This window comes from Adiantum capillus-veneris, chromosome 26, assembly GCF_014529385.1.
Source record: "Adiantum capillus-veneris isolate H3 chromosome 26, ASM1452938v2, whole genome shotgun sequence".
NCBI classification, from domain to species: domain Eukaryota; kingdom Viridiplantae; phylum Streptophyta; class Polypodiopsida; order Polypodiales; family Pteridaceae; genus Adiantum; species Adiantum capillus-veneris.
The window spans coordinates 108825612-108848274 of record NC_140956.1 but is presented as its reverse complement, the minus strand read 5'-3'; the positions used below and the strand labels follow the sequence as shown (position 1 = coordinate 108848274).

Sequence of the window (22663 nt, the reverse complement as noted above, 5' to 3'; positions counted from 1 at the left end):
AGTTTAGATTTAGTTGCTTTAAAAAACTTCTATTGTAAGAGACCACTCATAATAATGGAATTGGATTATTGTTTTTCATTTACTCTCCCTCCTTGGCTCTCTCTCTCTCTCTCTCTCTCTCTCTCTCTCTCTCCCCCCCCGCCCGGTGTAATCTTCTTAGTTTATGCTGTTTGATTCACAGGCCAACATGCCTTTTTTGCAAATGCTAACACAATCTCTGTCTCTCTCTCTTTTCAATCCCCTCTTTCCATTTCTAAGATGGATCATACACTTTATGTATATATAAATGAGTAGAATTGTGCACATGCCTGCGTGTGAGTGAGAGTTAAAGTTAAAGAATTTCAATGGCATTAATAGTACACTCTTTTAATCCACACCAACATGTAGATCGCGTGGTATAATTATTATGTTGATTCAATTTTCTATGCAATCACACAAAATTGATGTTAGATTATCAATGATTGAATGATTTAAGATAATATAATAAAAAATGGAAAATCTTATTACCACTTAAAATTATTCATAATTTTAGTTTCATAATGAAGCATTTATGCATATTATTGTCACCTTTTTAAATTGGATGCATAAAGAATATTTATACATATTCACCTTAGGAGAAGGGTACCAAAACTGGATCATACTGCTACTTAAGAGCAGCAAACCACGAGCGAAGAACGAAGGGCATGCTAAACTTCAAACCATACTCATGAATGATTTGGATCACCCTTGGTTCGCATAGATAGCAAGCATGCAGGTTGATTGAGCTTGAGATAGCGATGCATTCGATTCGAAGCTCGTCAAGGAGTGCGAGCACGGAAGTGAGGCCTCTCTCGTCTTTTTGGCAGAGCGGCTTTCACAGGTGTCGCATCAAACTGCAAGGGAGACGGCACGGCTATGGCGTGCGTGAGCAGAAGAGGGGTGCAATGGTGCTGGTGGTGCGGTGTGGCAGAAGCCGCAATATCCCCAAGGACCAGCTGCTTGCGGGCCGTCCCCCCATAGACCACGTTCAGGCTGTGTTCTCTGTCCTCACCCTCGAAGATACCAACCGTTATGCTGCTCTGGATTACCACAGCAAGTCCATGAAGGTCCCTGACTGGTTTTCTCTCTTCGAAGAGCTCGGAAAGAGAGACAAGTGGCTTGCCATCCTTGAGGTATTTTGCACTGTCTATGCTCTTTAGACATTCTGTAGCAGAGTAAGAATGGACCTCAAGCAACAGGGAAGTTCTGCCTTTATGCCTGTGCTAATGGCATTGTTAATTATGCAAATTTATTTGCTATTGACAATGTGTCTCTTGAATTTGATAAGTTTCTGCTGATTATGGTCATTTTGAATTTACGAGCAACTTCACCACTCCCGTGCAATTTAAACTTCGCAAGAGCTTTTCACCTCCTTTAGCAACTCTTAACATGCAGCCAATTTCATCATTTGGTAAAGGTATCGAACATTCATTCGTAGATCGTGCACGCTCTGCGGATAAAGCTTGAATTTCAGTTAATTTTCAGCTTTTGGGAGAAGTTGTTGAAAGCAGAAGCTTTTGTGTGCTGTTTGTAGGAAGTGATTTTTCAGTTGCTTTTTGGTGAGGCCAAGTGCCTATAAGTTAGCCATATTGCCATTATACCTCAGGTTTGAAGTGTGCTTGTCACAAATGTGATGACGTGACACATAATCCACCGGCCGGATGAGAGAGACCGCAGTTTATGATAATGTAGCTGTCATACAATGCTGATGTGGCACCTCCATAATTCGCGCCGCGTTTTGCAGGCTGCCACGAGGCAGTATGGCAACGCAATTTATGGTCATGCTTTTGGAGCCAGAATGCTTTTCATCAGCACCCTATTTTTATAGGCTTTTGGAGCCTATAAAAGAAGGCCTAGGGGCCCGGGGCCACTTTGGTTAAATCAGTGTACGGTTACATGGATGCAAAGAAACTCCCTGGCAGTTGTACTGTGTATTCTTCAATAGAAATAGAAGTACTGCAGAACTCAAATGCTTCGTGTCCTGTTTTATTTGTGTGTTTTGTTAAGGATTTACCGTCTTGTTAGTGCTAAGCCGGTTAGAGTGGTATCACAGCTTCAATCGATTCTTCTTCTTAGGAGGATTGCATAATACATTGTGGAGACTTCAAGCAGGAATGACAGCTATTTCATGACACGGTTCTACAAGGGGAAGATTCGAGTGGGAATCATGATTGCACCAATAACCCCTCTACCGAGGACGAGTCTGAGGATCTTCTTGACGTCTCTCTTGAGGAGGATCAACAGACTACAAATCTACACCGCCAGTTGCAATTGAGACTTGGATGAAGAGGTTGATGAAGTTTTCATGAAATCAAGCCTATGCTCACTCAATATATGAAGAGCCAACCGATTCTTTAATTAAGTAAACTATGGCAGAAGACTATCCGATAACCTCTGAAGTTGGCCATGACAACCAAAGCAAGGCCGAAAGTAGAAAAGAAGCACTCTCTTCTAGGAGGGGAGCATGCTATGGTGTAAGGTGCAGCGGAAGTGAATGTTGAACTTTGCTCAAGATGAGTGCTCCGAACGATGCTCAAGGGTTCCTTTTACTTACGGAAGGGAGAGCCTTCCGTTCCTTTAGTGAGAGAGTGCAATGGACACAAACAAAGTGGTGAACACTGTGAATGAAGGTACTGAAAGTGAGAGATAGAGAGAGAAGAGTACGACACCAGAATATTGTCAAACCCTCCACCGAAGGCCCCACTCTCTATGGCGAGAGCGGTCTAGTATTGATTGTACAAATCTCTACAATGCTTGGACTTGCCGACGACGACGAGACGGGCTGAAATCTGAAAATGCTAATGGCTGAAATCTGCAAATCTTTATCTGCTGAATTCTGACTCTATGTCGGTGACGATGTCGATGGCGACGATGCAACGACGACGCGCTGAAAACGAAATGCTGAAATCTGCGTTTTCCGGTCTGATTCTGCAAACTTCAATGGATTTGATCGTGCGGCGAGGATCTGCTGCGGGAAGGTGAGATCTGTGAGGTTTGGGACTTGCGGTGCGAAGTCTTGATGCTGAAAACTGAAAACGCTGGTGCTATTCTTCGTTCTGTCGCTATGGAACTGCAAAACGATGGTCTGCTATGCTGCTCCAAAAAGGCCAGGCTGAATTGGGGGTCTCTTGCAAAAACGCTAGGCTTCTGCTGGTCCTGCTATTGCCGGGGCTGATCTGCAATGCCAAACGCCAAGGCTTTTGCTGTAGATGAAAACGCTAGGTTTGTTGATGGGGGGGAGTCTTGCTTGAGAAGGTGCAGTGTGGATGTCAAGTCCCTGCTGCCTCTTTTGCCAGGAAGTGCTAGCGCTAGGATTTCTTATATACTTCCTTGTCAAATTGTCCTACCCAGTTTCCCAACAAAAGTCACTTAAAAATAATAAGTGAAAAATGTCAAAAATAGGGAAATTAGGTCTTTGCACTGTAAAAATGCTCTTGACGGGTTCTGATAGAAATCTGATTGTTAGGTGCAGCGGAATGATTGTTTGCGGTTTGCTCAAGATGAGTGCTCCGAACTGTGCTCAAGGTTCCTTTTAGTTCTTATGGAAGGGAGAGCCTTCCGTTCTTAGTGAGAGAATGCTATGATCACAAACAAAGTGAATGGGCACTGTGCGTGCAGATGTATGAGACTGAGAGTTAGAGAGAGAAGAGAGATATGACACCAGAGACGTTGTAAAACCCTCCTCTGAAGGCCCCACTCTCATCAGCGAGAGTGGTCTACTTATGATTGCACAAAGTGGTACAATGACGATGCAATGGACTGATGCAACTTGGGACTATGCCGGTGACGACGACGGGGATGACGACGACGACTTAAGGGCTGAAATCTGCGGTCTTCTATCTGCTGTCCATAAAAACGCTACGGCTGAAAATCTGGGACTGATTTCGGGACTGCGGAAAACGCTGTTTTGGCTGCGTTTTCGAAGGCTGAAAATGACGATATTCTGCAAGGCTCTAGGGCTGAATCTGCTGCTGTTCATGCATGCTGAAAACGCTGTCTACCGGCTGCAGAATGGGCTGGAAATAGAAAACGCTGGCAGCTCTTGAAAGCGTTAGTAAAAACGCTAGGGATCTGGGCATGTGGCGATGACTGCAAAGTTGAAAAACGCCAGGTTGGGGGAGGTGGTGATGAAGACCAAAAACGCTAGGGCAATGAGAGGGAAAACACCAAGGCTATGGTGATCTTGATGGTTCTTGCTGAGAAGGTGCCTGTTGAGCGGGGAGCTCCTGCTGCCTCTTCTGCCATTTAGTGCTAACTTGGGTTTGCTTATATACAAACTTAGCAAAATTGCCCTACCTACTTTTGTTGGGAAGTCACTTAAATTAATAAGTGAAAAATGCCAAAAATAGGTAAAATAGGCTAAAATCACTGCAAAATTCCCCTGAAGGATTCTGATGGATTCTGATGGGAATGCTTATGATCATGTTGTGTGCAACCAGAGGATATGCATCTACACTAAGTGTCTGGGTATGCACGGTCTACAAATAGACTCACAACAGTGCCAAATCACTTCCTATTCTAGACTGACTTGACTAAACCCTGATCATGCTGTAGCTTGTCCACGGACACATAGGGTTGGATGTGTCACGTGACATCCCCTCCTTTTCAAAGTGAGGTACTGGTACCAAACTGTATGGCGTCGAGGGAGATCGCCAAAAACATCCGGAATCCTTGCAGGGACTCTTCGCCAGCCCACTCTGATGTGTGGTTCGTGCGGTACTTGAACTTCATAAAGGTCTGCAACGCTTGCTTCTTTGGGCCGCGCCGAAAGCGACACAAAGTCTTCTGTGGCTCCTTTGATGCTTCAACTTCCTCTAGAGTCATGTTTCTTTCTTCTTCAAGAATCTCCATGGCTGAAACTTCCTGAAACCATTTCCAACACAAAACCATGAATATACCCATTCCATGTAAAGTAAGTGGAAAAAATCTTGTCTTCCTCAAAGACTGTCCATGCAATGTAGATGAACAAATAGACGGAGTGACAACCCGTTCATTAAACACATGCAAACAATGAGATCGAATCTTTCTCTTATGATCTAGAGCAATCAAGTGTGGCAAAACACAATGGAAACGCCCACGCTTGGTGCTCATACTTTCATGTGCTCGTCCGGAAACTGTGTCATGCCAAGGAAAAGACATGGAATGTGACTTGCTTACATAAATACTTTTCAGCTTTTCATGAAAAATCCGCATATATTCGTGCTCATCCATGAGAGAAACGTGCTCAACGTACAATATGTCATGCCTAATAAAAGGGATAACATAAAGACGCTGATTAAAATACAGGAAACGATCATGAATGAAACACTCAAACAATGCGTGCGTATCAATCATGCGAACACATAATACTTCTTGTGAGGGCTCTTTGGACCTAGGCTCGAGAGCCAAGATCGGTTCTTCCTGAATGATCGAATCGTCCTGTGGGGTTTCTTTCGACCTCGACTCGAAAGCCAAGATCGGTTCTTCGTGATTGATCAAATCTACAACGAGGTTAGCTTCCCTAGAAAATGCATCAACTAACACATCATCCTTCTTGTGAACAATCACATCCTTTTCATGCAATTCATCATGCTTGTGAGAAATCACATCTTGATCATGCAAATCATCATGCTTGTGAGAAATCACATCTTGATCATGCAACTCATCATGCTTGTCATTATCATCCAAATCATTGTCAATCAAATCATCATGCTTCTCATAATCATGCAAATCTTGTGTGTCATGCTTTGGAGAAGAAGAGACTGAGAGAGTCTCCTTTCCCCAAATCTCTTGCATTTGTGCCTGAACTTGAGAAAAGAGTCGCCAGAACTCTTTGTTGTGTCGGTCGCTCTGTACTTTGAGAGCTTTGTTCTCACGATCAAATTCTGCTTCTCTTGCTTTGGCTTCCAGGCATGCTTGCTCGCTCTCACGCGCTATGGCTGCCATTCTTTCTTGGTACTTACGCTCAATGGTTGCGATTCTTGTTGGGTTAAAGGCCTAAATAACCTCTTTTTGTACATTTTTATACTTTGTCCAGGTTCATATTTGTCCAGGTTCATATTGAACCTGGACAAATTTTTAAAGGTCACTTATAATAAAAGTGGGAAAACCCAAAACTCACTTATTGAGTTTTTCCCAAAAACGTGAGCTCTCTCTCTTCCTCTCCGTTCTGCTAGCGCTTCCTCTCCTGTTGGCTTTCGCCACCCCTCTCTGCGCACACACTTCACATCTTCGCGTGCTCTATCACTTGCACACACCGCCGCGCGCTCATCAACTGGTATCAGAGCCAGATTAGGGTTGAAGAAGCTTTGTGCAGGAGGCTGGACAGCAGGCGAAAGGCTTCTCTCGCGTCAAATTTTCGCTTTCATCGCGAAGCTCCTTGCTTCCGGTGTCACCTAGGGTGATTAGGGTTTCCTAAACAGCCTAAAACAGGCTGAAATTAGGTCAAAACAGGTAAAAACCAGAAAATTACAGGTCAAAACAGCAAAACGCAGGTGTTCTAAATCGATTCCCGTGAATGCCCCTTGCTTTTCCCACTCAAAACAGGTCCATTTGATGCAAATTGATGTGCCAAAACAGTAAATTTGCAGAAAATTCAGAATTGGACTGTTTTTATGTACACAAATTGAGGTTTATGTACGCCTTTTGTGGGTTTATGCAAGTACGCATTGGGGATACTTGTTAATTGCTGAAATTTTCAGCACATTGTATGCAACGTGCGGTACATTGTGATCACTGGAAATTTTCAGATTTTGTGTAGACACTTTCTGTTGCATTTTTATCCGTGTAAATGGCCTCTACTTCCTCGTCGTCTGATGCCAAGAGCTTGATGGAAATCAAGCGATTTGACGGTACAGGTTTCGACCTATGGCAGGACAGGATGCAGGGGATTTTCTTCCTCAAGGATTGTGAGGACGCCCTTTTGGCTGTAAAGCCTGAGGATATGCCGGATGAGGATTGGGCCAAGCTCAACAAGAGGGCAAAGGCCTATATCAAAATGGCTGTGACCGATGACATTCTGGTGGACATAAAGGGCTTGGACACTGCACATGCAATTTGGCATAAGTTGAAGGCCACTTATGAGAATGCCACCCCTGTGAATCAGGTGCATTCGATGCGCAAACTGGTGAACATGATGCTTGACGAAGCCAAGTCGGCTTCTGAGCACTTAAGTGCTTTCACCAGTGTTATGAGTCAGCTACAGGATACTGGGCTTCAACCTTTTGATGACAAGTTGAAAGCCATATTTTTGTTGATGACTTTGCCAGACTCTTGGGAAACGCTTGTGGTTTCTTTGAGTAATAGCCCCAACCTCACATATGATGGAGTGCGAGGCTCCATCTTAAATGAGGAAATTAGACGCAAGTCTAGTGGTGGGGAAGGTGACAGTTCTGCTTACAATGCGAGAGGCAGAAGTCAGAAGCAAAATACAGGTACCAAGACTCAAAACAGGAGCAAAAGCAAGTCTAGGGATAAGGATGTGACTTGTTACCAGTGTGGTAGAAAAGGCCATAAGAAGCCAGATTGCAGGTATTTCAATAAAGAGCAAGAAAGAAAGAAGGAATCACAGGAGAAGAATAAGACAGGGGATAAGAAAGGGGAAAAATCAAAAGGTACCTCCTCCAAGGATTCGGAGACTGTCAATGTATCCTCTAGTGTGGTTATCACAGAGTTATCCGACAGTGAGGAGATCTTGGTTGCAGCTTCATGCCTCTCAGATTTTGTTGTAGCAAATGCAGAAGACATACTTATCTCACGTAGAGATGTCATTGATGCATTGCTAAGTGCAAATGATGGCCTTACACAGTCTTGGATAGTAGACTCGGGTGCCTCATTTCATGTGACTCCATCTGTGGAGTGTTTTGCTTCTTATCATGCAGGCAAGTATGGCAAGGTTTACCTTGGGGATAACCATGCTTGTGACATTGAAGGAATGGGCACTGTGCGCTTGGCATTAAACAATGGCCAAGAGTTTATGCTTAAAGATGTAAGGTATGTACCAGGCATCAAGAAGAGTCTATTGTTTGTTGGCCAGATGGATGCACGGGGTTATACAACCATTTTTGCTGGGGGTTCATGGAAGTTGCTTAAGGGATCAATGCTCATTGTCAAGGGATGCAAGAGTGGTACATTGTACTATTTACATGGCAAAGCTTTGCCTGGTAAGTTTCTTGCAGTGGCTGAAGTTGCTTCTCAGTTGGAGTTGTGGCACAAAAGACTTGGCCATATGAGCCAGAAGGGACTTGATGTGCTCTCCTCTTTGAAGAGGGTTGATGTAAAGGGCACCAAGTTAGATTTTTGTAACGACTGTTTATATGGTAAACAAAAGAAGTCTTCTTATTATTCTAGTGTCTCGCGCAAAGCTAATGCTCTTGATTTAATTCACTCCGATGTATGTTCAATGCCTGTTAAGTCTTTTGGCGGTGCATCATACTTTGTTACATTCATTGATGATTGCACTAGGAAAGGCTGGGCATATTTGTTAAAGAATAAGAGTGAGACATTTAATGCATTTAAGAGGTTTCATGCTTTTGTGATCACGCAAAAGGGTAGTAAGCTTAAATGTTTGAGATCTGACAATGGGGGGGAGTACACGTCTGTTGAATTTCAACGTCATTCCGTGTCGCGTGTCGTCTCTCTCTCTCTCTCTCTCTCTCTCTCTCTCTCTCTCTCTCTCTCAGTTGTTATTGAACAGTTGTTATTGAAGTGCTAAAAGTCTGTTCAGTCTGTTCTTTTCTATTGGCACGTGGTGCCCGCATTTGTGACAGTGGTATCAGAGCATCAGGCGTGTGCTTTTCTGAAAGCATACCGGTCCTACAAAAGAGCAGACAGAGCTTTATTCGAGGATATCTTCGCCCTCCAACCCGGATTAAAGAGCAGACAGAGCTTTATTCGAGGATATCTGCGCCCTCCAACCCGGACTGAGGATATCTTCGCCCTCCAACCCGGACTGAGGATATCTTCGCCCTCCAACCCGGATTAAAGAGCAGACAGAGCTTTATTCGAGGATATCTGCGCCCTCCAACCCGGACTGAGGATATCTTCGCCCTCCAACCCGGATTAAAGAGCAGACAAAGCTTTATTCGAGGATATCTGCGCCCTCCAACCCGGACTGAGGATATCTTCGCCCTCCAACCCGGATTAAAGAGCAAACAGAGCTTTATTCGAGGATATCTGCGCCCTCCAACCCGGACTGAGGATATCTTCGCCCTCCAACCCGGATTAAAGAGCAGACAGAGCTTTATTCGAGGATATCTGCGCCCTCCAACCCGGACTTATTAGCCACTCCCACCCTTACTTCATCGTGCATCGGGCGCGCTCCCGTCTTCACCGCAGTGTCTTACAGGGCATAAGCCAATTAAGATCACTTGCAAGAGAAGGATCCAGATTTGTTTCAAGTCACTGTTTTTTTTCTCAGAAGTAGTGTCATGCAGATGTTGATGTCTACAGCTACCAAGCAGCATACTCCAAGTACTTGGCAAGCTTTCAAGAAATATTTTCCCGAAGTTATATGGTTTCTGACATCTTCCTTCGGAATGCAACTTCTAGCAGAGTGGGGTATCGTGAAATGCTTGCCATGGAAACCCTAGCAGATTATAACTTGAAGTTTCTCGACATCTCCCAGTAGATGTCTCTTCACGAGCAGATGACCTTGGAGGTTCAGTGTGATTGCTATCTCTTGGGACTACCATCGCCGCCAAAGAAACACTGTCTGTCCAAGAGCTGATGGACCATGTTGTGCTCGGCTACGACCTCATGGAAGGAACCTAACCCTAATTTTTGGTGCAGGTTTCAAGATGGAAAGTCGGTCGACTTTTCGAGCTCAATTGATGTCGAGATTGCTTTTTAAGTTTAAGTTCTGTTTGATCTTGTTTGGTGATCTTGTTTGGAATTTGTTTGAAATGGATGATATCTGTTTTGAACTTGTTTTGGTGCCGATTTGAATTGTTTGACTCTGGTTTGATACTGGTTTCAATGACTGGTGATATTACTCCCGGGTGGAGAAGTGAGAAATAGTGTTTTGGTATTGTTTGAACCTCGGAACGACGCAGGCCGATGCCTGGGGAGCGTTTCGTTGTATGCTTGAACCTCCGAGCGACGCAGACTGCGGTCTGGGGAGCGTTTGGTTGTACAGTCCTCTGAGCTCATGGCCCGGACCTTCTTAGGTTATTTGCGGGGGGAGTGACGAGGTAGTCGTTGAGTAGCTTCATACCGCAGACCGTTTGTCTCGGAGGAGTGCTCAGCGGCGCTGTTTGTTGTGTCTTGTAACATGCATATGTGAGCATTTGTGTTGCATTGTGATGTGTCAATTACTGAATATTCCTAATTGGATGAGATTGCCTGGGTATGTAATTTTAGTGCATCAAGACACCCGTGGAAGATCAATACGGTCTGGGTGTGATGGCTAATTTTACTACGCCGGAATATCAAGAGTTCCAATCTGGACGAAAGGAGAAGCTAACTCCTTGATCAAAACAGCCGAAGGAGAAGCTAACTCCTTGATCAAAAGAGCGGAAAGGAGAAGCTAACTCCTTGATCAAAAGAGCAGAAAGGAGAAGCTAACTCCTTAATAAAAAGAGCAAATTGATTGTCCCTCGGAATGTCCCTCGGAATGACCCTCGGAATGACCCTCGGAAATTTTTGAGCTAACTTGAGTCGTTTTGCAGATATGCTGTAATCGCGGACGATTACTCTCTTTCAAGAAGGGGAGATGTAACAAATTGTTGACGTGTCAAAGCCCTGAAGAAGGGAGCCAACTTGCAGATGTCGGCCGAGGGGCCTAAACCCTAATTTCTGCCAGAAACCCTAACTGCTGAAACCCTAATTCTGGAAACCCTAACCCTAAAACCTGCAAACCCTAATTTCTGCCAAAAACCCTAACTGTTGAAACCCTAATTCTGGAAACCCTAACTCTAAAACCTGCAAACCCTAATTTCTGCCAGAAACCCTAATTGCTGCAAACCCTAATTCTAGAAACCCTAAGAAGAACAAGCAACAAAAGAAGTCCTACCAACTTATGGGGACCCCGTCCGATGGGGCCCCAAGTGACATAAAGGCATTAAAAATAAAGCAGAACACACTCAAAAGACTTTGCACATCAAAATATGATGATGTGGCACTTGTACGGACGTCCCGGAATTCGCGGCGGATTTTTAGGGAAATTCCGAAATTTTAGGAAAGTGATTTTTTGGAGTCAGCTTTTCATATTTGATGCTTTTAGGCTTTGGGCCTTTAAATATGAGCCTTGGGGGCCCTCTCTGGCACTCTTCAGCGCAAAGATTGCAGAGGAGGTGCTCCCCGACTGTTGTACTTTGCGAATCAGCAGTAATATAAAGAAATACCGAAAGGGGCTCCAAGGTTTGGGGCCAATACTCTTTGGGGTGGAATTTCGCCACTCCGTGTCGCGTGTCGTCTCTCTCTCTCTCTCTCTCTCTCTCTCTCTCTCTCTCTCAGTTCAGTTGTTATTGAACAGTTGTTATTGAAGTACTAAAAGTCTGTTCAGTCTGTTCTTTTCTATTGGCACGTGGTGCCCGCATTTGTGACAGTCATGCTTTGGAGAAGAAGAGACTAAGAGTCTCCTTTCCCCAAATCTCTTGCATCTTTGCCTGAACTTGAGAAAAGAGTCGCCAGAACTCTTTGTTGTGTCGGTCGCTCTGTTCTTTGAGGGCTTTGTTCTCACGATCAAATTCTGCTTGTCTTGCTTTGTTCTCTCAATCAAATTCTGCTTCTCTTGCTTTGGCTTCCAAGCGTGCTTGCTCGCTCTCACGGGCTATGGTTGCCATTCTTTCTTGGTACTGACGCTCGATGGCTGCGATTCTTTCTTCGCTTTCTAACTTCCTGTCCTTCATCCTCTTGTCGAAAGCCTCCATAGGAGTTAGTGCAATCCTTGTCGTAGATGGTGAAGGGGGAGGGTCAGAAAAAGCTCCTGGTGAGGAAAATTCTTCTTCGTCTCTCTCATGCTCATCACCTCCAAGCGAAGTATCCATTCCGCTTCGAGTGATGACCATTCTGAAGTCGTGGGTTCTTGTAAATTCTCGTGGTCTTGGGTTCTTAAGTTCACGAGGAACTTGGGTTCTTGCGGGTCTTGAGGTTCTTGAGGTTTTCTTTCGCTTGCAAATTGCGTTTGAGAAGGATCTTCTCTTCACTCGAGTTCTACTCTTTTCCGCGGGCGCGCACCCCTTGGCGGCCTTGCGCTCACACCAAGGTTGCTTTTGCCCACCTCACGTCGATTGGCCGGCCGCTATCTGCACGGTCTGCTCTCAATGAGTGAAAAGAGACACAAGGGGAGGTTGGACAAGCCCTTCTTTCTTGTGATTCCTGTCACTCTTCAAAAAAACACGATTAGGAATCGACACGCCCAAGCGAACTTAGGTTCGTGCGACCGCAACAAGCAAAAAAATTTATGTGGTTCTTGTGGTTCTTTCCTTGAGTGGTACATAACACTGCCAAAGCTCTGATACCAATGTTAGGTGCAGCGGAATGATTGTTTGCGGTTTGCTCAAGATGAGTGCTCCGAACTGTGCTCAAGGTTCCTTTTAGTTCTTATGGAAGGGAGAGCCTTCCGTTCTTAATGAGAGAATGCTATGATCACAAACAAAGTGAATGGGCACTGTGCGTGCAGATGTATGAGATTGAGAGATAGAGAGAGAAGAGAGATACGACACCAGAGACGTTGTAAAACCCTCCTCCGAAGGCCCCACTCTCGTCGACGAGAGTGGTCTACTTATGATTGCACAAAGTGGTACAATGACGATGCAATGGACTGATGCAACTTGGGGACTATGTCGGTGACGACGACGACTTAAGGTGTCACGTGACACATCCCAACCCTATGTGTCCGTGGACAAGCTACACCTCTGTAGGGTTCCCGTCAGTTAAGTCAGTCTAGATTAGCAGTGATCTGGCACTTTTGTGAGTCTGTTCGTAGACCGTGCATGCTCAGTCACTTAGCATAGATGCATATCCTCCGGTTGCACACAGCATGATCATCGGAATCCATTAGCATCAGTTAGGAGAATTTTTCAGTGCATTTAGCCTATTTTCCTATTTATTGGGATTTTCACTTATTATTTTTAAGTGACTTTCCAACAAAAGTAGGTAGGGCAATTTTGCTAAGTTACTTTCTGGCAAAAGAGGCAACAGGAGCTTCCCGCTCAACAGGCAACTTCTCAGCAGTAGACCCTCGCCATCCACTCCTTCCCTTTGGCGTTTCCTCCCAGCAAGCCATCGCCTACAAGTCCTCTTGCCTGGCGTTTTCCAACCTCAGCAGATACATCCCAGCCAGCGTTTTTCAGCCTTGACAAAAACGCCAGCATCACTTGTAGATTCAGCGTTTTTTCAGCCTTGTCAAAAACGCCAGCTCAGCAGCAGCAAAAACGCAGAATTCAGCAGTTGGATTCTCGCAATTTTCAGCCTATGACACAGTAGCAGATCAGCCCCTAGACGGTTGCAGATGTTTCCCCCATTTTCAGCCATAAAAACGCAGCCAAAACAGTCATTTTCAGCCACCGAAACAGTCCCAGAATTCAGCGATTAGAAGATCTCAGATTTCAGCCATCAAGTCGTCGTCGTCATCATCGTCGTTATCGGCATGGTCCCATTGCATCAGTCCGTTGCATACGCATTGTACACCCCTTGTGCAATCAAGTAGACCACTCTCGCCGACGAGAGTGGGGCCTTCGGAGGAGGGTTTTACAACGTCTCGGTGTCGTATCTCTTCTCTCTCCTTCTCTCAGTCTCATTCACTTGCACGCACAATATCCACTCACTTTGTTCGTGATCATAGCACTCTCCATAAGACGGAAAGCTCTCTCTTTCCCTAAGAACTAAAAGGAACCTTGAGCAATAAAGATCACTAATCTTGAGAAAATTTAACATTCATTCCGCTGCACCTAACTTAAGGGCTGAAATCTGCGGTCTTCTATCTGTTGTCCATAAAAACGCTATGGCTGAAAATCTGGGACTGATTTCGGGACTCCTGAAAATGCTGATTTGGCTGCGTTTTGGAAGGCTGAAAATGACGATACTCTACAAGTCTCTAGGACTGAATCTGCTGCTGTTCATGCATGCTGAAAACGCTGTCTACCGGCTGCAAAATGGGCTGGAAATAGAAAACGCTGGTAGCTCTTGAAAGCGTTAGTAAAAAGGCTAGGGATCTGGGCATGTGGCGGTGACTGCAAAGCTGAAAAACGCCAGCTTGGGGGAGGTGGTGATGAAGACCAAAAACGCTAGGGCAATGAGAGGGAAAACACCAAGGCTATGGTGATCTTGATGGTTCTTGCTGAGAAGGTGCCTGTTGAGCGGGAAGCTCGTGCTGCCTCTTTTGCCATTTAGTGCTAACTTGGGTTTGCTTATATACAAACTTAGCAAAATTGCCCTACCTACTTTTGTTGGGAAGTCACTTAAATTAATAAGTGAAAAATGCCAAAAATAGGTAAAATAGGCTAAAATCACTGTAAAATTCCCCTGAAGGATTCTGATGGATTCTGATGGGAATGCTTATGATCATGTTGTGTGCAACCAGAGGATATGCATCTACACTAAGTGTCAGGGCATGCACGGTCTACGACTAGACTCACAAAAGTTCCAGATTACTTCCTATTCTAGACTGACTTGATTGAACCCTGATCATGTTGTAGCTTGTCCATGGACACATAGGGTTGGATGTGTCACGTGACATTGATGGTCATGCTGTGTGCAACCTGAGGATATGCATCTACTCTAAGTGTTTGGACATGCACGGTCTGCGAACAGACTCTCAAAAATGCCAAATCACTTCCGAAGCTAACTAAAATCCTTGCCATGAAGTATCTTGTCCATGTACACATAGGGTTAGATGTGCACGTGACATCCCCTCATTTTCAAAGTGAGGTACTGGTACCAAACTGTATGGCGTCAAGGGAGATCGCCAACCGCGTCGGCAATCCTGGAAAGGACTCTTCGCCGGCCGACTTTGATGCGTGGGTCATGCGATACTTGAACTTCATAAAGGTCTGCAACGCTTGCTTCTTTGGGCCGCGCCGAAAGTGACACAGAGTCATCTGTGGCTCCTTCAACGCTTCATCTTTGTCCATAGTCATGCGTCTATCTTCTTCAAGAATCTCAGAGGATGAAAATTCGTGAAATCAATTCCGACGCAAAAACATGAACATGCCCATTCCATGTAAAGTGACTGGAAAAATACTATTCCTTCGAAAAAACTGTTCATGCAATGCAGATGAACAAAGTGACGGAGTGCCAAACCGTTCATCAAACACACGCAAACAATGGGGTCGAATCTTGACTTTTTGATTCAATCAATCAACTGTGGCAAATCACAATGGAAATGCCAATGCTTGATGCTCAATCCTTCTTGTGCTCTTTCAGATAGTGTGTCATGCCAAGGAAGAGACATAGAATGTGAATTCCTTGGATGCAAACATGTCATCTTCCCATGAGTAATCTGCATACATCCGTGCTCATTCATGAGTGAATTGTGCTCATCGTGCAATATGTCATGCCTGTGAAAAGGGATCACATAAGGACGGTGACTAAAATACAAGAAAACATCAGGAATGAAACGCTCGAACAATGCGTGCTGACTAATCATTCGAACACATAATACTTCCTGTGGGGGTTCTTTGGAACTCGAATCGAGAGCCAAGATCGGTTCTTTGTGATCTATCGTATCTGCAATGAGGTTAGCTTCACTAGACAAAGTATCAACTAAACCATCATCCTTGTGAACAATCACAGTTTCCTCTTGCAAATCATCATGCTCGTGAATAATCACATCTTGATCATGCAAATCATGTGTGTCATGCTTTGGAAAAGAAGAGACTGAGAGAGTCTCCTTCTCCGGATTCTTTTCAATCTTTGCCTGCACATTAGAAATGAGAGATGAAGAATGAACAACTTGCTTTCCACGAATGACAATGAGAGAGTCACTTTTGGCATTGAAAGTGAATGTATTTTCCGCCCAATCAATGAGAGGGTTATGCTACAAAACCATCGAATGCCCAAAAGCATATCACATCCTGAAAGAGGAGAGGCTACAAATTTTCTACGGAAGGACACTCGTTGAACAGTGAACAAAACATCAAGGCACTCGTGCGTGATGAGAGAGTCCATACCGGGAGAGAAGCCTGACACCTGGAAAGGAGATGTCTTGCCAAACGAGCTAAACCGGCCATTGGATTAGTACCTGACATCTATGGCATACGCCTTGAAAGTACAAATGAATTGTGTCAAGCATATGGCAAAGTCAACGGTTTGAAAGCCCTAATTTTCTTCGACCCAAGAGCTACAGAGAACTTCATCCATCCAGAATTACTGAAGCATATGGACTTTGATTATGATGCAGAGGGCGAAGGAATTCAAGCTGAGCTAGCCATAGGGCAAACTCAGAAAGTGGTACCGATCATTGGTGCTCTTCCAGTGACTATCCAAGATTATCATGGAAAAACCGATTTCCACATTATGAAGTTCGGTAATTGCACGTTCTCTTGGGCATGCCTTGATGGACTCTCCAGTTTAGTAGTTGAACCATCACCATGATGCAGAAGGGCAAGCCAGTCGTCCTCAAAGTTCGGTTGTTTTATAGCTAGATACTTTTGAACTTTGTTTGAGAAAGTATTGTTTGAAATGGATGATATCTGTTATAAACCTGTCTTGGTGCGATTTGAATTGTGGGACTCTGGTTTTAATACTGGTTTCAATGATTGGTGATTTCTACTCCCGGTTGGAGTAGCGAGAAAGGATGCTCATGGCCCAGACCCTTGTGGTTATTTGCGGAGGGAGTATCGAATGATTGTCATGGCCCGGACTTGGATGGTTATTTACAGGGGGGAGTATTAAGAAGTTTGAGCAATCGTTACTCTCAGCACCTCCAAATGACACAGGCTGCGGTCTGGGAGGGATTTGGTTGTAAAAGGCCTCTATATCTCATGCCCTGGACCTTTTTAGGTTATTTGCGGGAGGAGTGATGAGGAAGTCGTTGAACAGCTCGTGGCCCGGACCTGGATGGTGGGGAGTGTTCATTGGCGACTTTATGTTTATATGTCTTGTAACATGCATATGTGAGCATGGCATTGAATGGCGCACGCTGGCAGTCCAAGCAGTTCGCGTTTCATGCTCGGATGCATCTGAGCCCCGTGCAGGCGGCTGCGTGTCTTTTCCTTCCTGCGCAGCTCTGTTCGCAGCCCTTGTCCGCCATCTCCCTTATTTCCTTTGTTCACACTTTATTTTTTTATTTAGGTGGCCATTGATATTGGTTAATTCTATAGGGCGGCCATTTCTATTGGGCCCTTGGGCGGCCATTTGAATTGGGCCCTTGGGCGGCCATTTGAAGGGCATCATATTTGGCATACATATTGGCAAGGCATTGCCAAGCACAGCATCTTTCTCGAGCAGCCACTGTCTAGCATTATCATACCCCGCAATCTTTACGCTCCATAAAATGTCATTTAGGACTATGAGCTCATCCGTGCTTTTGTAATGGCATCACTTTTAGGCATACACGTCGGCCATCCTCGTCAAGGCTCTCATTAGCCCTAAACTGACAATAACATCGCAAATTTTTCTGCCTATATCAGCATCCCGACTAATGCCAAAATTACCCAGCTCAGCAGTGCCAGTAATTGTCATCGGCCTCAAGCCCTATCACCTGATCAAGCCGAACTCTGTCTGACGAGCCATAAATCCCTGTAGACCTCTCAAACTGCATAGAATGCATACAAACCCTGCGGAGGCTGCAAAATTCCCAGATGGCACACCGATCGAGCAAACTAGACTGGTACGAAGCCAACCCCCGGTGAATCTTTAACGGCTAATATCTTGGTAACCAGAACTCCGATCACTGATTTGAAAAGACCGACGCTCTCCACAAAGTGAGCACTTCAGGCCCGTGCATTCATTTCATTTCTGTCACCTCAGCTGCAGTTGCCCAATCCGCGCGGATCTGCAATCAACTTAAACTTTAAACGGCCATAACTTCTTCACCGTAGCTCCTATCGACGAGCCGTAAAGACAGGCCGGTAGAGCACTTCAAGCACTGCAGTTTTAGATCATAATCTCTCATCTGTGGTCACTGCAAGCATACTCATTTTTGGCATCATTGAGGCATCTGTTGGCCCTTTTAAGCCGCATCTGGCATACATTAATCTTTAAGCTTGGCCTGTTGTCAAGCCCTGATCACTGCTCACTAAATGTGTAGGCGTCAAAGAAGCTTAGCTTGCATTTCTCTGCTCTTTTTCTCTTCATGGCAGCGGAGTTGCACGACACCATGTCGTGTGTCGTCTCTCTCTTTCAGATCAGTAGTTATTCAAGTGTTAAAAGTTTGTTCAGTCTATTCTTTTCTACTGGCACGTGGTGCGCGTCTTGTGACAATCTACATTAGTTTACTCCACTATCGGGGTGAAGCAGGGCTGCCCGCTCTCTCCTACTCTATTTAGTATGTATGTAGATGAGGTTTCTAACTATATTGAGAGAGAGGGTGATAGAGGTGCACAAGTGGCAGAGACATGGATTCCACTATTGTTATATGTTGATGATATTGTGTTGATCTCTTAACTCTCCGGAGGGGATGCAACGTCACTTGGATGCTTTGCATAGGTTTGCCCATGACAATGGTTTGTCTGTCAACCTTGGTAAAACCAAGGTTATGGTGTTTAGTAGTGGACCAGGAGATCAGCACCCGCATTCACATACGGCCATGAGACAGTGGAGTATATAGATGCTTACACCTACCTTGGGGTGGTCTTTAGTGGACCAGCATTTTCATTGAGAAGAGCAGTAGACACTAGACTGATCAAAGCACATGCAGCATTGGGTGGATTGGAGAGGATGTGTTCACAAATTCAGTTTCAGGAGCCTCGGATGAAGCTCTGGCTTTTTGACACTCTGGAGGCTTCGGCATTGCTCTATGGAGTTCAAATATGGGGGCCTTCATTGGACCATCAGGGGAGGTCGGGTCGCACTGATGGATGGGGAGACATGGAGAAGCCTCTAGTCTCTATGATCTCCTGGCTTATTAGAGCCAAGGCTTCAGTACCACATGACATTATTCGAGCAGAGCTAGTTGCCCCCCCACTAGTGGTTGAGGCGCTTACAAGATCAGTCTCTTTTATATACTGCTTGTGGGACCTCCCTAGAGACAGATATGCCAGCCTAGCACTTGAGTCCTCTCGACAGTTAGCTATGCAGGGAGATACAACATGCTGATATGGGGAGATGACATCCTGGTTTCAGGTACATGGGTTCAGCATGGACAGATTGCCCCCTTCCAGGCACCCTCTCTGACTCTCACACAGTCCGAGATCAGCAAGCTCATCTTCCAGAACGTGACTCAGCGAGATACTAGGAGGACTTGGATACAGCCGGACAGTAGTATAGAGAGCATCTTCTCCAGCTTACTGAGGATGGTTTTGTGACGAGGCCCAGATACATGGACACCCACTTATCTCATGGGATACGATGTGCTCTTAGCCAGATACGCACATCTTCACACCAGCTTCAGATCAAGACTGGTAGATACAGTGGAGTACCAGCAGAGGCTAGGACATGTCCCCTATGTCACATGGAGCCTGAGACAGTTGCACTACACATGCCACTACCCAGTTTACTATGAGATAGGATGCCGGTTTCACTACCTGTTCAAAGAGGGCTTTGGAACACTCTCTAGAGTTATGGGGTATGAGGATCAAAGATGTCTGGGTCTGTTTTTCTCGAGTTGCACAGACACAGAGAGAGCCTGATGTGAGGAGAGGCGAGCCAATATCAGAGATGGATCACAGACTTCTTTAGAGCAGACACTGGGCAGCCGGAGGAGCAGCTACCATAGCAAAGTTCACATTCTCCTCACACCAGAGGCACATTGATGGATCGAACGACCAAGCTAGGGACATCCAGACGTCCACGAATGTGGAGGACTACACAGCTTCAAGGGAGGCTGTATTAGAGGATTCGGATCACTTTGGCCCAACATGCAGGACGCCCGGTCAGACTACTGACAATGGAGGAGATTGATGAGATCCGCCAGCGACCGATGATGGATCTCCTATGATTTAGCTCTCTTGAGGATTGTACACCCTGCGCATCTTGTATCAGCTCTCACCCATTATATTCCCACACAGACCCCCACATTGTGTTGTATCAGTCCCCCAGTCACTACTTTCACCCACTACTCATACATATCCTACACAGTTCCAACTAGCTGCTTAGTTCACATCTAGCAGTTCAGATTTTAGTTTTTTCACTTTACTTCATTTTATTTTTGTACCCAGACATTGTATTAGATCCACCAAGATTGTATCAATTTGGTCTCATAGGTCATTTTGGCCTTTCGAAGACGTTTAATATAACATTTCATTTCAGATAGATTGCTACTACTGTGAGCATATAGACATGCATCTATGCCCATTGTGATAGAGCTCCATTCCCCCTCCCCTGCATCACAGTCCCCCATCGATCCCTTCTCACCCTTTTACCAGTCGACTTAGAGGTTTTCTTCCACTATCATGTGGTTATTTTTATCTTTTGTCCTTTACCAATAGATGGAGGACATACACACATGTACTTTTGATTTGTCTCATAGGCCCATTTTAGCCTCTCATAGAGGTTAAAAAGTCTCTCTTTTCTTTCTTTCTTTCCTCTCTAGCGTTTTCTGCTCTCCTCTCTCTCCCCCAGCCCCCCATGCTCTTGTATCACCACACTTTCCACAGCACTTCGATTGAAGCAGCATCAAGAAAATGCACATAGTTTTCATGACTCATCCAAAGCAATGAGTACGATGCCCTTATCTTTGGCACTCTTCATCGCTAGCTTCTAAAAGGGACTAGCGAAAATTATTGATTCTTTTTTGGCATTAAATTGGGGTTTTTTCTTTTATGAAGTGTGTTTTTGTATGGTTTTTCTTGGACAAAAATTATGTGATTTGCGGAGCCCTAAACCTGCAGTGAAATTGAGAATTCATCAGTCTTTGATGATGGGGATGCCACTGGTAATGGAGCCTAGGTCTATACACATCCATACAGACTTTTTAAAAAAATTTAGGATAGTGGACTGCATTAAAACTTCCCATTCATTCCTGGTGGTGCTCAGTGATTGTACATTCAGTTGCTGAACTTGGCAAAATGAGGTTAAACTGTTAGATTTGTGAGATCATACAATGCTCTTATGTTCTTTTGGTCATCTTGATGTTTGCTAACTCTTTGAATGTCAGGTTTTCAGGTGGATGCAACAGCAACGATGGTATCGGCCTGATGATGGTTTTTATTCCAAGATCATCTCGATACTAGGCAAAAAGGGTCAGCTTCGCCTTGCATCAGGGCTTTTCAGAGACATGAAGAAGCACGGCTGCCCTCCTGATACGTCTGTGGTTAACGCACTCATAACTGCACACATAAGGAATAATAATAGAAAGGAATTGGGCCTGTTGAAGGCCTTTGAGTATCACGAGCAAATGAAGAAGACAACTACTTGCAGGCCCAATTTGGTCACATACAATATCCTATTAAGGGGCTGTGCTCAAACACAGCAGCCTCAAAAAATGGAAGAACTCTTCGAAGAGATGGAGGTTGCAGGCTTTAAGCCAGATATTTATACCTTCAATGGCATTCTTGATGCTTATGGAAAGGCAGGTGATTTTGAGGCAATGGATCCGTTGCTCAGAAGGATGCGGCAATGTAAAGTAAAGGCGGATTGTATCACTTACAATACAATGATAGATGCGTATGGGAAGGCTGGCCGTATTGATAAAATGGAGGAAGCGTTGAAAAACATGGCAATGGCCAAGTTGAAGCCTCAACTTTCTACTGTCAATGCTCTGATCAACAATTATGGGGCTGCCAAATGTGTGGATCAGATGGAGCTGGTATTGACAACTATGTCAGATCTAGGCATCCGCCCTACACTCATCACTTATGAGGTCTTAATTAAGGGATATGGAAACTGCAAGTGTTTTGACAAGATGCAAAAATGCCTTGAAGTAATGTGTAATGCTGGAATAAGGCCAGAGATCACAACATTGAATGCTATTATGGAAGCATACAGTAGCAATGGTCTATTCAATGCCGCGGAAGATCTCTTGGATAATGCCGTGGTGGTCCCGACAAGCTTGACCTATCGCATTCTTTACAAAGGTTATTTGCAACATGGTTTGATGGACAAGGCAGATGCCTTGCTGAAGAGAATGGATGCTGAAGGCATGGCCCCAGATGAGAACTTTCTACTGCACACATTGGAGGCTTCAACACGCAATTCCAAGCCCAGAGTATTGAAGAATGCTTCTGAATCTAGGAAAGCTGTCAAATCGAGCAAGGGCGGTTCCAGAAAAGCCGATGTTTCTAATAAACTGAGCAACGATGATTCTGAGAAAGGTGTTTTAGATGACTCAAGTATCGATGTTTTGTTACACGTATGAAAGAAAACTTTTCTTGCATTATACATTCTCTTTGGAGTAGCCTAAAAAATGTGCCTTGTTACATGTACAAAAGAATAATCAGTCTTCTTGCATTATATCAGAGAACGTCTCATCTTGGGAATAGACTAAAAAGGCTACATGAAAATGAAGCATGTTTGACTTGCCCTAAGGGCAAAGCCATAGCATTGCTTTACATTTTCGAGCTAACTAAAATTCCAAAGTCATCTTCTTTTTTATTTTTGTGGAGATCCTTACGTTCTCATTGAA

General features: G+C 44.7%; 1 protein-coding gene across 1 annotated transcript; it reads left to right on the top strand.

Moving 5' to 3' along the window:
* Positions 1 to 640: 640 nt before the first annotated feature.
* Positions 641 to 22501, top strand: EMB2453 (Tetratricopeptide repeat (TPR)-like superfamily protein). Its single transcript, XM_086501174.1, has 2 exons — positions 641 to 1151; positions 21197 to 22501. Exons 1-2 carry the CDS (start codon positions 777 to 779, stop codon positions 22394 to 22396), a joined length of 1575 nt encoding a protein of 524 aa, XP_086357300.1. The 5' UTR covers positions 641 to 776; the 3' UTR covers positions 22397 to 22501.
* Positions 22502 to 22663: the final 162 nt, after the last annotated feature.

Coding starts and splice junctions, on each gene's coding strand:
- EMB2453 (XM_086501174.1), top strand. CDS start 777: ATGCATTCGATTCGAAGCTCGTCAAGGAGTGCGAGCACGGAAGTGAGG. Junction 1,152..21,196: donor AGTGGCTTGCCATCCTTGAG/GTATTTTGCACT, acceptor TTTGAATGTCAG/GTTTTCAGGTGGATGCAACA.